The sequence below is a fragment of the Oncorhynchus kisutch genome, unplaced genomic scaffold, assembly GCF_002021735.2.
Source record: "Oncorhynchus kisutch isolate 150728-3 unplaced genomic scaffold, Okis_V2 Okis03b-Okis08b_hom, whole genome shotgun sequence".
Lineage (NCBI taxonomy): Eukaryota > Metazoa > Chordata > Actinopteri > Salmoniformes > Salmonidae > Oncorhynchus > Oncorhynchus kisutch.
Genome location: NW_022261980.1, coordinates 3081742 through 3097874, shown reverse-complemented (window position 1 = coordinate 3097874; position 16133 = coordinate 3081742). Strand labels below are relative to the sequence as shown.

Below are 16133 nucleotides of genomic sequence, written 5' to 3'. Positions count from 1 at the left end.
GAAATCAGAATAAACATAAAGTCCTGATCTAGTCTAATCAAATTAATCAGCCGATTAAAGATCTAATTTCCTTTAATGATGCTGAACCTCTCTTTCATATTTTCACTGAGTTAATGCACGCATCCCAAATGGCACTCTATTACCCTATGGGCCCTGGTCAAAAGTAGTGCACTACAAAGGGAATAGAGTGCCATTTGGGATACCTAGGTCATGTTTCAGTGAGTTGTTAATCTGTGTGATTGGTGGGAGATTGTTATGATTGGCGTGTTTTGTATGTGTTTTAAAGTCTCGAACACAAGCGAATGCACACACACACACACACACACACACACACACACACACACACACACACACACACGTGTCCTTGCTTGCATACATGCACAGACCTGCTCATTTGATTGGCAGACAAAAGCGCATACACACTTGCACGCACAGACAGACACACACACAGGCACACACACAGACAGACACACACATACAGAATGTCGGTAAGAGGGCCTCATAAACCCTGAACTCCCTCTCTGGACAGTCCAGTCTCTTTTTCACCTCTCTGAAGGGACTGGTCCTCTTCCCATGCTCTGAGCTGTCCTTCCTCTCTGGACAGTCTAGTCTCTTTTTCACCTCTCTGAAGGGACTGGTCCTCTTCCCATGCTCTGAGCTGTCCTTCCTCTCTGGACAGTCCAGTCTCTGAAGGGACTGGTCCTCTTCCCATGCTCTGAGCTGTCCTTCCTCTCTGGACAGTCCAGTCTCTGAAGGGACTGGTCCTCTTCCCATGCTCTGAGCTGTCCTTCCTCTCTGGACAGTCCAGTCTCTGAAAGGACTGGTCCTCTTCCCATGCTCTGAGCTGTCCTTCCTCTCTGGACAGTCCAGTCTCTGAAAGGACTGGTCCTCTTCCCATGCTCTGAGCTGTCCTTCCTCTCTGGACAGTCCAGTCTCTGAAGGGACTGGTCCTCTTCCCATGCTCTGAGCTGTCCTTCCTCTCTGGACAGTCCAGTCTCTGAAGGGACAGGTCCTCTTCCCATGCTCTGAGCTGTCCTTCCTCTCTGGACAGTCCAGTCTCTGAAGGGATGGGTCCTCTTCCCATGCTCTGAGCTGTCCTTCCTCTCCGGCCGCTCAACTATTCCTCAAGGCCAATAAGTCTGCCTGAGCTTCCCTTGGCTCTGGAACAAACACCACCAATCCAGGACAGAGGAGCAACACAATGTCTACTTGATTCCTGGGCCGTATTCATAAAGCATCTCACAGTAGGAGTGCTGATCGAGATTCAGTTTAGCATTTTAGATCATAAGCAATATAATTTAATGGACAGGGAAGACCTGATCTTAGATCAGCACTTCTGCATGGAGGCACTATGAATATTGGCCCAGGTTCAAACACTCCAATAACAGATTTAAGAGATTACAGGAACCACCATGCAGGGAAAGCTTGGGTCAAAACAGCTTGTGGGGACTGGAGAGAGGGAGATACTGTTTTTGGACTCATGAAGTCTACTTCCTTTGAGACTGGGGTAAAAGGGCATGGGGGAGAGGGGCTGGGGGAAGTGGACAGGGACTGTTTAAATGGAGTGTTGCTGTGGGGAGAGGGCGAGGGCTGGGATTGGGAACACAGGGACTGTGGCTGGGGCAGGGTCTTGGTCTGGGGGAAAGGGCAGGGTCTGTGTCTGGGGTTATGGGCTGGGGGAGAGAGGCAGGATCTGGGTCTGGGGAAACAAACAGGGTTTGTGTATATGGGTGTGTGGCTAGGGGAGGCTGGGGGCTGCTAAAGCCATGCAGTGGTTTATGGATCTCTATGGGGCTATAAGCTCTCTGTTAGATCCCATTTAGACCATGTGGGAATGTACACAGAGCTACTCCCACCCACATCCCACTTCATCAGACTGATGCTTGACCACCACTCACAGGCTAGAAGTTACCCTTATGCACATATCTAGGATCAGTTTACCCTTCCCGAAGCCTAACCATAACCATTAGGGGGTGAAACCTCTTTCTACTCTGTAGCAGAATGTGGTTGCCCTCTTGACATTGATCCAAGATCAGTTTTGTTTGTCCCCCCATTATGGTTAAGGTGAGGCTTAAGGGAGGGTACGCTGATCCTAGATCTGTGCCTAACATATTGTCTGACCTTTTATTTCGATAATCCAAGTATCAGACTTACGTAGTAAATGGGGGGGAAATGATTTTCTACTTCATAACATGGAGTCAGTGGACCTAGAGGGGAACGTATAAACCATTAGAGCATGGAAAATGTACTCTCTCAGACCACATCCCTGGAAAAATAGAATTGTGGCTAGCAACGGTCCTACGGCCAGTACTGTACCTATCATGTAAAACCTGCTAAACACAAGCAGTAGAATATATACAGTAGACATGCCAGTAGACAGGATAGGACAGGATGATATAATACTGTTCAGTTGTTTAGCATACGCTTTTATCCAAAGTGACTTGAACACGTGTTCAGTATATGCATAACTGTCACGCCCTGACCATAGAGAGCTGTTATTCTCTATGTTGGTTAGGTCGGGGTGTGATTTAAGGGTGGGTTATCTAGGTGAATTGTATTTCTATGTTGGCCTAGTATGGTTCCCAATCAGAGGCAGCTGTTTATCGTTGTCTCTGATTGGGGATCATATTTGGGTAGGCATTTTCCCATTGTGCTGTGTGGGATCTTGTCTATGTATAGTGGCCTGAGAGCATTATATTAGCTTCACGTTTTGGTTGTTCACTTTGTTGTTTGTGTTCTTTGAAGTTTTCTATTCCATAATAAAGGATGGAAACATACCACGCTGCATCTTGGTCTACTCCGTATGACGAACGTGACAGAAGATCCCAACACAAACGGACCAAGCAGCGTGGGTAGGAGGAGAAGACATCCTGAACCTGGGAGGAGATAATGGCAGGAGACAAAAGCCTGCCATGGAAGCAGGTGGAGGCAGCGAGGGAAGGACAGCGACGAGGTCAGGGTTTGCGGCCACGACTCACGCCCAAAAGACAGCCCCAATTTTTGAGGGAGGGGCACACGAAGTGGTCGGCGAAGTTGAGGGGTGAGTCAGAGACTGTTGAGGAGTTATTGGACAAATTGGAGGAGAGTGAAGAGAGAAAGCTGTTAGTTTGGCGTAATATGCACGGCATTCGCCCTGAGGAGCATGTTAGCCGCCCGATGCCACCTGTGCCAGTTCCTCGCACTTGTCCTGAGAAGTGTTCCGGTACAATTGATGCCGGCTATACGCACCAGGTCTCCAGTGCGCCTTCACAGCCCAGTATGTCCCGTGTCAGCTCCTCGCACTTGTCGCGCTAAAGTAGGTATCTGTCCAGGACGGGTTGTGCCGGCTCGGCGCTCCTGGTCTCCAGTGCGCCTCCAGGGTCCAGTACATCCTGCGCCGGTTCTACGCACTGTGTCCCCAGTGTACCTTCACAGCCCAGTACGTCCTGTACCTGCTCCTCTCACGCTCCCTCAAGCGCGCCTCCACAGTCCAGTACGTCCTGTGCTTCCTCCCCGCACTCGCTCTGAGGTGCGTGTCATCAGCCCGGTGCCACCTGTACCGGTCCCACGCATCAGGCCTCAAGTGCGCCTCCACAGTCCAGTATGTCCTGTGCCTCTGGCGATGATCTACGGTCCAGAGTCCCCGGCAACGCACCATGGTCCAGAGTCCCCGGCGACGATCTACGGTCCAGAGTCCCCGGCGACGATCCACGGTCCGGAGCATCCGGCGACGATTCACGGTCCGGTTCCTCTGGTAATGACCCACGGTTCTTCCAGCAATGAGCCACTGTCCGGTTCCTCCGATGAACTGTCCACGAGCAGAGTCGGTACTTCGCCCCGCACCGGAGCCCCCGACGGTAGATGCCCACCCGGCCCTCCCCTATTGAGTCTTTGGCACCTTTGGGGGGGAGGTACTGTCACGCGCTGACCATAGAGAGCTGTTATTCTCTATGTTGGTTAGGTCGGGGTGTGATTTAAGGGTGGGTTATCTAGGTGAATTGTATTTCTATATTGGCTTAGTATGGTTCCCAATCAGAGGCAGCTGTTTATCGTTGTCTCTGATTGGGGATCATATTTGGGTAGGCATTTTCCCATTGTGCTGTGTGGGATCTTGTCTATGTATAGTTGCCTGAGAGCATTATATTAGATTCACGTTTTGGTTGTTCACTTTGTTGTTTGTGTTCTTTGAAGTTTTCGATTCCATAATAAAGGATGGAAACATACCACGCTGCATCTTGGTCTACTCCTTGTGACAATAACATGTGAGAATATGAGACTAAATACCATGGTCCAACCAAGTCTGACCAATCAGGATCACATGATGACATTTGGATCACAAACAACTTAATTGTCCAGATTTTCCAGATAAAGGTCAGAAGGCTGAGATTTGCTGGACATCCTGAGCTGGCTGACAGTACATTTATACTGTGGGTCCCCTCATGTAATGGAGACCTCCCAGAAGGCCAAAGGAGACATTATGGATAACATCTGACCTGGTGTCAGGTCGGGCGTAGCAGCTTCTATGAAGGAAAGACTGCCATGGCATTCAGGGCATTGCACCACCAAAAGCAAGCAAGTCCAAATGTGGAAATGTGCCTTTGGCTCCACACTGGCATACATACACATCAAACATAAAACATTGTCTTTTTATTTCTCTACTACAGGTTTAAAAAGCCGGTAAGCAACCTAAAACAAACGTCTTTCCCCTCATTGAATGAACATGAGGCCTGGCAAATCTGTTGAAAAATCCTGATGAAGGCTAAAGGCCGAAACACATTGGTTTTAATTATAGCAATTTCCATTGTCTTGTAAGAGTTACTGAATTTCCACTTCGAATCTATCCAAGTCTTTAGAGAGGTCAAACGGGTTACAGTACACAACAGGCGGTCCCACTGCCTGCTATCACAACACGCTGGTTCCAAGACCACATCACTTTGATAAGTGAAGGGCAACCGTCTCCACACTCACACGGAACTGGGAGAACACACAGCTTCACGCCTCAGCCCTGGGCCCTGTGAATGTCAATCAACCATCCATGTTTCCCTCCCCTTTTCCATTACCATTTCGCTTGTTTTATTTTTCGCCTTTTTCGCCCAATTTTATGCTGCCTTCCCTCCCCTTCCCTTCTCTTTCCTTCTCCTCTCTCTCCTTCCACTCCTTCCACTCTCTCTCTGTCCTTCCCTTCTCTCTCCTCTTTCCTTCTCCTCTCTCCTCTGTCCTTCCCTTCTCTCTCCTTTCTTGCCCCTCTCTCATCTTTCCTTCCCCTCTCTCCTCTGTCCTTCCCTTCTCTCTCCTCTTTCCTTCCCCTCTCTCTCATCTTTCCTTCCCCTCTCTCCTCTGTCCTTCCCTTCTCTCTCCTCTTTCCTTCCCTTCTCTCTCCTTTCTTTCCCCTCTCTCATCTTTCCTTCCCCTCTCTCCTCTGTCCTTCCCTTCTCTCTCCTCTTTCCTTCCCCTCTCTCTCATCTTTCCTTCCCCTCTCTCCTCTGTCCTTCCCTTCTCTCTCCTCTTTCTTTCCCCTCTCTCTCCTCTTTCTTTCCCCTCTCTCCTCTTTCCTTCCCCTCTCTCCTCTTTCCTTCCCCTCTCTCCTCTTTCTTTGCCCTCTCTCTCCTCTTTCCTTCCCCTCTCTCCTCTTTCCTTCCCCTCTCTCCTCTTTCCTTCCCCTCTCTCCTCTGTCCTTCCCCTCTCTCCTCTTTCCTTCCCCTCTCTCCTCTTTCTTCCCCCTCTCTCTCCTCTGTCCTTCCCTTCTCTCTCCTTTCTTTCCCCTCTCTCCTCTTTCCTTCCCCTCTCTCTCCTCTGTCCTTCCCCTCTCTCTCCTTCCCCTCTCTCTCCTCTGTCCTTCCCTTCTCTCTCCTCTTTCCTTCCCTTCTCTCTCCTCTTTCTTTCCCCTCTCTCCTCTTTCCTTCCCCTCTCTCCTCTTTCCTTCCCCTCTCTCCTCTTTCCTTCCCCTCTCTCCTCTTTCTTTCCCCTCTCTCTCCTCTTTCCTTCCCCTCTCTCCTCTTTCCTTCCCCTCTCTCCTCTTTCTTCCACCCCTCTCTCTCCTCTGTCCTTCCCTTCTCTCTCCTTTCTTTCCCCTCTCTCCTCTTTCCTTCCCCTCTCTCTCCTCTGTCCTTCCCCTCTCTCTCCTTCCCCTCTCTCTCCTCTGTCCTTCCCCTCTCTCTCCTCTGTCCTTCCCTTCTCTCTCCTCTTTCCTTCCCCTCTCTCCTCTTTCTTTCCCCTCTCTCCTCTTTCCTTCCCGTCTCTTCTATTTTCCCCTCTCCTTCACCCCTCTTCCCTCTCTAGCCGTTTTCTTCCCTTTCCTTTCCATCTCTCACCTCTCCATCCCCTTTCTCTACACTCTCTCCCTTCTCCAGCCAAGTTCTGAGCTGACCCTGTAAAACAGTGAGTCCAGCTCCATGGGAGATCCATGAGGAGAGGAGGAGGAGGAGGAGGAGGAGGGGGATATACAATACGTGAGGAAGAGGAGGAGGGGGTTACACAAGATGTGAGGAAGAGGAGGAAGGAGGGTGATATACAAGATGTGAGGAAGAGGAGGATGAGAATGGGGTAAAGGAGGAAGAAGACATGAGTAGGGAGGAAGATTTGAAGAGGGGGAGGAGGAGGAAGACTTGAGGACGAGGAGTGAGACTCGGCAACAGGGTCCGGAAGGTGAAATTGTAAATTTCACACCATGATCTGAGGCGGACTCGGAACACAGAACATTCACAGCGGGCTCCGAGTCCTTTCTCCTTTCTCTGATATATGAGTAACAGTTTCCATAGCTTCTCACAGGGATCCTGCATAGCTACAATCAGTATTCTCTCCAGGGCAAAGCCAAGCCCAGCAGGCCTGAGCTATACCCCACACTGCTGCACTATATTATGGAAAGAGGAGTGAGAATGGAGGATAACATAAAGCTAATGGGCATGTCTTATTTATGTGTGTGTGTGTGTGTGTGTGTGTGTGTGTGTGTGTGTGTGTGTGTGTGTGTGTGTGTGTGTGTGTGTGTGTGTGTGTGTGTGTGTGTGTGTGTGTGTGTGTGAGAATGTGACAGTATGCATGTGTGTATTTGTGTATTACTGTATGTGTTACCTGTCAGTTAGTTGTAGCTCTACTCCGTCCTTGGTCCAGGTGATTTGGGGCTGCGGGATGCCCTCTGTGGGGCAGAGCAGGTACAACTCCTGCGTGGCGTTGGTCAGGAAGGCTGTCTGGCCAACACTGATGTTCAGACTCCTCTGGAAGGTCATCGGGGGGTTCTGCCTCTGTCGGATGATCACTGGTCTCTTGAATCTACTAGCCGACCACTCCGACGAGTTTGGTGTCCGGTCTATTGAGATTTGAGATCGTATCACATTGTATGTTGCAGATTAAATAATAACTACAGTAGGGGTCAGTTCCATTTCCATTAATTAGTTTCAGGAAATAAACTGAAATTCCACATCTCAATGCTCTATGAGAAACATTTGGAATTAGAATTGTATGTTTTTCTTCCTGAATTGAAAAGGAATTGACTGAATTGAAAAGGAATTGACCCCCAATCTTGATAAAACCACATTTGATGCACTAGTAATGTCATAATGAGTTGTGGGTTTCATTCCTGTATATAAACTGAACATAAATAAATAACTTGTATTTTTTATTTGTCTATGAAAGTATCTGTCCTATGAATACCCACGTTTTAAATGTAACTCTAACACCATATAGTGCCTGCACTCATCTGAACACAATCCTGTTTCGGGCTCTATTTTAACAAACCTAACAGAATGGGACATCTAAACGCAGGCGGTAATGCTATAGGTTCAGGGGTGAGTCAGAAATAGTTTAGCTATTTTCACTATCATAATTCTCGGTACACTTGTTGGCATTGGCGCGAAAGGGGCTGGGGCTCGATGAATAAACAAGTTGTGGGTGTCTCGAGGCTTGGCCCCTCACTGGCCAATCAGAATGTGCTCCATGGCAAAATATGTGACTCATTTCAGAAAACTAGGCATGTCACACATCACTACTTTACAGGAGAGGCATTTGAACGTAAACGTTTGGGCAGAAATGCCTTCTGGAACATGTAAACGTTCATGTGTCTTAATAACACACTTGCCATCTGTAAATACGAATACAACTGTTCAATTACGAGCTTAGTTGGTTTAGCCACGGAAAAAGACAGGAACCTTCATAGCCATGATTGGCTGAGATAATGGATGGGCTGGACATGCCGAGAGATGAGTTCAGATTGGTCTGCCATGTAGCACACTTTTGTCTATAACATAAGCTGGTCAGCATGTGTAGGTAATCCTTTCTAACATGGCTTTTATGAAAGATATCACGTAGTAGAACTGAAAAAGTGTTGCCCTCCACTTTCTGGAAGAGCAAGTCTTCAAATCAGTAGAATGCCCGGTGGAATTAAAGCATGATAACTAAGGAGATGGAGAAAATTCAGGCAATTGATTGCAAAAATGCAGAGGGAGTCAAAAAGAGAACACACAGAAGGCTGTTGTATAAAACACCTGTCTCATTTCTGTTGAACCAGCCTTCATTATAGTAGGTCATTTCTGTTGAACCAGCCTTCATTATAGTGGGTCATTTCTGTTGAACCAGCCTTCATTATAGTAGGTCATTTCTGTTGAACCAGCCTTCATTATAGTAGGTCATTTCTGTTGAACCAGCCTTCATTATAGTGGGTCATTTCTGTTGACCCAGCCTTCATTATAGTAGGTCATTTCTGTTGAACCAGCCTTCATTATAGTGGGTCATTTCTGTTGAACCAGCCTTCATTATAGTGGGTCATTTCTGTTGAACCAGCCTTCATTATAGTAGGTCATTTCTGTTGAACCAGCCTTCATTATAGTAGGTCATTTCTGTTGAACCAGCCTTCATTATAGTGGGTCATTTCTGTTGAACCAGCCTTCATTATAGTAGGTCATTTCTGTTGAACCAGCCTTCCTTATAGTAGGTCATTTCTGTTGAACCAGCCTTCATTATAGTAGGTCATTTCTGTTGAACCAGCCTTCATTATAGTGGGTCATTTCTGTTGAACCAGCCTTCATTATAGTAGGTCATTTCTGTTGAACCAGCCTTCCTTATAGTAGGTCATTTCTGTTGAACCAGCCTTCATTATAGTAGGTCATTTCTGTTGAACCAGCCTTCCTTATAGTAGGTCATTTCTGTTGAACCAGCCTTCATTATAGTGGGTCATTTCTGTTGAACCAGCCTTCATTATAGTGGGCCTAAGGGAGGTCTTGGGTTCTACATCATGGAGGGGTTTTTACGTACGTTCAAAATGTGACCTGCATGCTAGAATAATGTGGGCCTGCCTACAATGCAGGGATGAAAAAGGAATGTCAGCTCACTGTTTTACTCCTCTCAAACTTCATATTTGAATAAAGCTTTGGTGATTAAGATTTATTTCCAAGTGGTCTCGGGAGCCAAACCCTTTATTGTCTTGACTACTTTACGATTGCATTTGGCAGACAAAAAAAGCCTTAATTGAGAGGAGGTTAATCTTGGTTTTTAACCAAATAAACATATATTTTTTAATGTTTCTAAATAGGAAGTATTCAGACTCCAAAAGCACATCAGGCTCCTCTTGTTCCATGTTCATAAGGACAGTGTGCTGGATAGGCTGTGTTTCTGCTGTCAATATTCATGTCATAACCATCTGTGTTACTGCTGAAACCAGCTTTAGGTTGGTCTTAAATATCCCTACCATCACTGCAAATTAGCACTTTGGATCATGTTTTTAAGGACATGCCTCAAATATTTCCACCCGCCCATCTGAGCACAAGTGAGCTGATATAAGAAAGGTCAATTGCCAAACATGGCGTTAGGGCTGGAAAATACCAGTGTGCCAGAATTTCCATTATAAAATTGCAAACTAACGTGCGTTTGACACTGGTGCTGCCTTAACGCCGGCCTGAAAATAGAGCCCTCTGAGTGAAAACTAGCATTAAACTTTATTCTACAGCCCGCTAACTACCTGGTGTTTGCTTAGAAACGACATGGTAACTGGTACGGTGACATCATTGGAGGGAAAAAGTTGTATTCTATTGTATTGGATTATTTTCTATCGTGACAAAAGGTTACCTTTTGGGTTCCCCGTCTCCTCCTTGGTCCCTTTCCACTGCTCTGTGGAGGCCTGTTGGCCTCCAGACATCTCTGTGATGAGGGTGTAGATGATCTGAGAAGCCTGTTCCTGGCTGATCTCTCCCATCTCCGCCTGCAGACTCACGTTCCTCACCCTCTCCTCCAGGCTCCAGGGCTGCAGCACCAAGGCCCCCGCCTGCACCTGCAACACCGAGGCCTCTACACCACCGGGCAGCAGAGACAGACTGGGACCTTTGAGGCTGGGGGTAAACGGGAGGCAGTGAGGAAGACCCTGGGTGTCCCAGTCCTGAAGGTTGAATCGCGGTTGAATCCTGGTCAGGTCTAGGCCAGGTTCGGGGTCCGATTCGTTTTCAACCGGTCGGTCGATCAGTCTGCTGTCGCTGCCAATCAGTTTAAGGGTGAATGAGTCTGAGGCGGGGCCGGCGATACACACGTACACCCCACTGTCCACAACTCCTAGGCTGTGGATCTTTAGAGAACCAGATTTGGTGACGCCCAGACGCTTGCAGCTGTGCAGGGGGCGGCCGTCCTTCTCCCAACGGATGTAGGCTTTCTAGATGCAACATACAAGACAAAACACAAGGCAAAAATAAGAGCTAAGGAGGACAACCTCTCAATTTAGACTGGAGTCCTGGAATGGCCTTTACCTCCTGACAAGCTGAACAGAACAGCTGTTCAGGGAGATTTGTCTATTGCCAGAATGAGTCTACAAAATTAAATGTAAGTGATTTTAAATGATAAACATGTCCAGTCATAGTTGGAAACCCCAGCCATGGCATATGTTCTCATCCATTACAACAGTAAAGACCATGAGGAAAGGATCCAACCTGGAAACCCCAGCCATGGCATATGTTCTCATCCATTACAACAGTAAAGACCATGAGGAAAGGATCCAACCTGGAAACCCCAGCCATGGCATATGTTCTCATCCATTACAACAGTAAAGACCATGAGGAAAGGATCCAACCTGGAAACCCCAGCCATGGCATATGTTCTCATCCATTACAACAGTAAAGACCATGAGGAAAGGATCCAACCTGGAAGCGCCGGACAGGGCATTTGATGATCAGGGAGGTTTTTGGTAGGAGGTAAGCACGCCCACCGATGGTCAGGTGGAGGCGTTTCTCCTGCCGGGTCTGGATGTAGATACGACTCAAGCCTAGAATCAACGGACAACGCTTTACTGGCTCCTTGATTGTTTCCTTTGATGCTTCCTTCCCTGTCTCCTTTGTGGGCTGCTGGTTGATTCTGGATGCTTCCTTCACAAGCTGTCTGGGGTTCATCTCTGTCTTATGCTCTGAAGGGAATGATGGATGGAGGGAAAGAGAAAGGGAGGGAGAGAGAGAGGGAGACAGAGAGACAGAGAGAGAGAGAGTGAGAGAGAGTGAGACACAGAGAGAGAGACAGAGAGAGAGAGAGAGAGAGAGATAGAGACAGAGAGAGAAAGAGAGAGAGACAGAGAGAGAGACAGAGAGAGAGAGAGAGAGAGACAGAGAGAGAGACAGAGAGAGAGACAGAGAGAGAGACAGAGAGAGAGAGAACATAACGGTGGTCAACCTCTTACAGTGAATTAAACCATTGTCATTTACTCACATGACAAATATAGGCTATAGCATGAAGGTTTAGAAGGATAAAACAACTTTATAACTAACACAAAATATTATAAATAAAACCTATATTATATCTGACATTATGATAATGATTTGATTTGGAATAATGATTCTACATTAGCATTAGCATAATTTGGGCGGCAGTTAGCCTAGCGGTTAAATAGGAAACTCAGCAACCGGATGGTTGCCAGTTCAAATCCTGGGTCTGACAGGAAAAATCTATCGGGAAGTGAGCTGGCAACTAGAGGGTTGCCGGTGTCAAATCCCAGATGCCATTGCCTGTCGTTGTGCACTTGAGCAAGGCACTTAACCCCCCATAACAACAGCTCCCCGGGGCGCCCAGTGTGGCAGCTCCCCACACCTCTCCAAAACCTGGGTGCATTTATGTCCTTGGAGGGGTTAAAAGAAGAAGTCACATTTCAGTTGGACCTTGTGATCTACTGTAGTGATCTAATGAAGTGATCTAATGAAGTGATCTAATGAGGTGATCTTAAAATGAGAAAAGAGTCAATCAGTAGAGAACAAGATCTTCCACCCTGTTCTGTCTGGAATCAGCTGGACCTAAAACCAAGCTCTCAGTACATTTCAATCACTGTAATTTCTGTCTCGTACTGACCGATGGTCATACTTAGACTGTGAGGCAATGCATTCAGACCCTCCCTCTAACGCACTCTCTGTCAGCGTACCAAATGGCACCCTATTCCCTATGTAGTGACCAGAGCCTGTATGGTCATACTTAGACTGAGGCAATGTGGACTCTGCTCCAAAGTAGTGTACTATATGGCAAAAGGTTGCCATTTGGGAAGCACCCTCCCTGTATATCTGGGTCAAGTTAATCCTGTGGATTTGATATCATTAGCTTTGATAACAGGGAATGAGATAAGGTCTGGGCTAGAAGGATGAGGCAACATGACCTTGTGCTTGAGACTCTGAGGCTACATCCCAAATGGCACCCTAATCCCTATATAGTGCAGAGCCCTATGGGACCTGATGAAAAGTAATGGACTGTTTTTGGAATAAGGTGCTGTTTGGGATACAACCTGAGGCTAGCATGACAGCAGGGGAGAGTCAATCCTTTGGTTAATGTGAAGTCATTCCATCCACCTAATATCTCCAAACACAAAACACAGTATAGACACTACCCTATTGTGAATCTATAGATTTAGTATACACACTACCCTATTGTGAATCTATAGATGTAGTATACACACTACCCTATTGTGAATCTATAGATGTAGTATACACACTACCCTATTGTGAATCTATAGATTTAGTATACACACTACCCTATTGTGAATCTATAGATGTAGTATACACACTACCCTATTGTGAATCTATAGATGTAGTATACACACTACCCTATTGTGAATCTATAGATGTAGTATACACACTACCCTATTGTGAATCTATAGATGTAGTATACACACTACCCTATTGTGAATATATAGATGTAGTATACACACTACCCTATTGTGAATCTATAGATGTAGTATACACACTACCCTATTGTGAATCTATAGATGTAGTATACACACTACCCTATTGTGAATCTATAGATGTAGTATACACACTACCCTATTGTGAATCTATAGATGTAGTATACACACTACCCTATTGTGAATCTATAGATGTAGTATACACACTACCCTATTGTGAATCTATAGATGTAGTATACACACTACCCTATTGTGAATCTATAGATATAGTATACACACTACCCTATTGTGAATATATAGATGTAGTATACACACTACCCTATTGTGAATCTATAGATGTAGTATACTGACATGTTGAAAGTTCATGCACAGAGGCACGGGCATGTGCTCACATCACACACACACCCACCATGACCCTCATAAGCAGCAGCTGGGTAGGACAGTTTCTCTCACACACACACACACACACACACACACACACACACACACACACACACACACACACACACACACACTTCCTTTAAGGAGTAGCTGTGACATTTGCGAGGCACTCAATCATGCATTGTATGTCCTCTCTCTGTTGAGGCAGTTCAGAGAGATGGTAGCTTTCAGACACACAGTGAACACTTTGGGACACATTTGGGACACACACACACACACACACCGTAGGAGAGTGGACTATTTCCTTTACAGTGTGAACTCACACACACTCAGTGAACAACCATTGACCTTACTTCTGTATGCTTTTCAGATGTTCTCTTCATTCTGGAAGTACGCTTGGCTGCACAGAACAGTAGTTGGCTTGTAGTGTGTGTGTGTGTGTGTGTGTGTGTGTGTTGTGCGTGCGTAGATTGCGGTCAGTAATGCTGTACTGTTTGTACTTTGGCATAGATAACATATATACTGTAGGTAGATGTAGGTAGATGTGTGTGTGCATATATATATATATATATACACACACACACACACACACATGTTTTTGATTAGTCGGTTCAAATGTAAACATTCAAAGTGAGAACTGGAGCTGTCGATGGCCTGATAAAGAACAGAACATGTTCCTGTGTCTTTATTCTCATGGATAATCACTTTCCAGACATATAGATATAGAAGACTTTGTACTTAGGTACAGTACGGTCACAGTGGCTGGATCACAAACGGTACCCTATTCTCTATACTACTTGGATCACTTTCAAGTGTACATATTTAAGACTCCTACTCACCCATAGCATGTTCACAGTGAATACGTCCCAAATGGCACCCTATTTCCAAGTGCACTACTTTTGACCAGGACCAATGGCACCCTATTCCCTATATAGTACACTAATTTTGAGAGAACATGGTGCCATTTGGGATGCAGAGACTGTATGCTTTCAGAATCTCTAATCTCTTTACGGAGCTTTACGGAGCACTGACATCAGATGGAACAACAAGACATTTTTCCCCAGACATGCAGACATGGGAAGTGTGTATATGTGTGTGGTTGTATGTATGTGTGGTGTGTGTGTGTGTGTGTTATGTATGAGAGTGTGTGTGTGTATGAGTGTGTGCACATGATGAAAAAGGTCTGAAAGAGGTCTATCATACGCTTATCAGGCCGGATATTGAGGTGTGTGTGTGTGTGTGAGTGTGTGTACTCACTAGGGCAGGTGATCATTCGGCATGTCCTGACCAGGGGTGGAGAGGAGAGGCCATCGCAGAGCCTCCTCGCCAGCATCACCTGCTGTCCAGCTGAGGTTAACCTCTGACACACTGGCTCCCTACGTTGGATCCCCAGACCACAGGATACAGAGCACTGCAACACACACATTCATTATGCTTTTTGTTTGTTCACAACTTTGTGTAATCAAAATGGAATTGCCCTCCTCCTTTCACTGTCCCTCTTACAGTTCCTGACACTAACTCTCCTTCCTTCCCTCCTTCCACTCACCTCCCTCCATCCATCCATCCCTCTTCATCCCTCTGCAACCTCACATTCCCCCCCCCATCCCTCCATTAATCTGCTCCTAATCTCCTTCAGTCTCTCTCCTCCCTCCCCATCCCTCCATGAATCTGCTCCTAATCTCCTTCAGTCTCTCTCCTCCCTCCCCATCCCTCCATTAATCTGCTCCTAATCTCCTTCAGTCTCTCTCCTACCTCCCCATCCCTCCATTAATCTGCTCCTAATCTCCTTCAGCCTCTCTCCTCCCTCCCCATCCCTCCATTAATCTGCTCCTAATCTCCTTCAGTCTCTCTCCTACCTCCCCATCCCTCCATTAATCTGCTCCTAATCTCCTTCAGCCTCTCTCCTCCCTCCCCATCCCTCCATTAATCTGCTCCTAATCTCCTTCAGCCTCTCTCCTCCCTCCCCCATCCCTCCATTAATCTGCTCCTAATCTCCTTCAATCTCTCTCCTCCCTCCATTAATCTGCTCCTAACCTCCTTCAGTCTCTCTCCTACCTCCCCATCCCTCCATTAATCTGCTCCTAATCTCCTTCAGTCTCTCTCCTCCCTCCCCATCCCTCCATTAATCTGCTCCTAATCTCCTTCAGCCTCTCTCCTCCCTCCCCATCCCTCTATTAATCTGCTCCTAATCTCCTTCAGCCTCTCTCCTCCCTCCCCCATCCCCACTCACCTTCCCCCACTCTCCCCCAGCCATGTAGGGCAGACAGTCCGTCTTGGAGCAGGTCCTATGAGGGGCCGGTTTGGCCCCTGGGCATGCTGTGTCCCCCAGTGTCCAGTAGGCCCCCGTAGATAACAGCTGTTTACAGAACACCTTACGTACCTGGCTACCCCCGCCGCAGGAGAGGGAGCACTGTGAGACAGAGAGACAGAGAGCGAGAGAGACAGAGAGAGAGACAGAGAGAGACAGAGAAAGAGAGAGAAAGAGAGAGACAGAGAGAGACAGAGAGCGAGAGAGACAGAGAGAGAGAGACAGAGAGAGAGACAGAGATACAGAGAGAGAGCGAGATACAGCGAGAGACAGAGCGAGAGAGAGAGAGCGAGAGACAGAGAGAGAGACAGAGCAAGAGAGACAGAGAGAGAGTGAGAGACAGAG

General features: G+C 46.9%; 1 protein-coding gene across 1 annotated transcript in view; it reads right to left on the bottom strand.

Moving 5' to 3' along the window:
• Positions 1-16133, bottom strand: part of LOC109877091 (ADAMTS-like protein 3) — a 46651-nt gene that overhangs the window by 29617 nt on the left and 901 nt on the right. The window contains exons 2-6 of the mRNA XM_031812499.1: positions 15711-15890; positions 14738-14891; positions 11091-11350; positions 10033-10606; positions 7048-7282 (exon numbers count right to left, since the gene is read on the bottom strand). Of these exons, the coding sequence (XP_031668359.1) occupies positions 7048-7282; positions 10033-10606; positions 11091-11350; positions 14738-14891; positions 15711-15890 (1403 nt within the window). The remainder of the gene's footprint in view (positions 1-7047; positions 7283-10032; positions 10607-11090; positions 11351-14737; positions 14892-15710; positions 15891-16133) is intronic.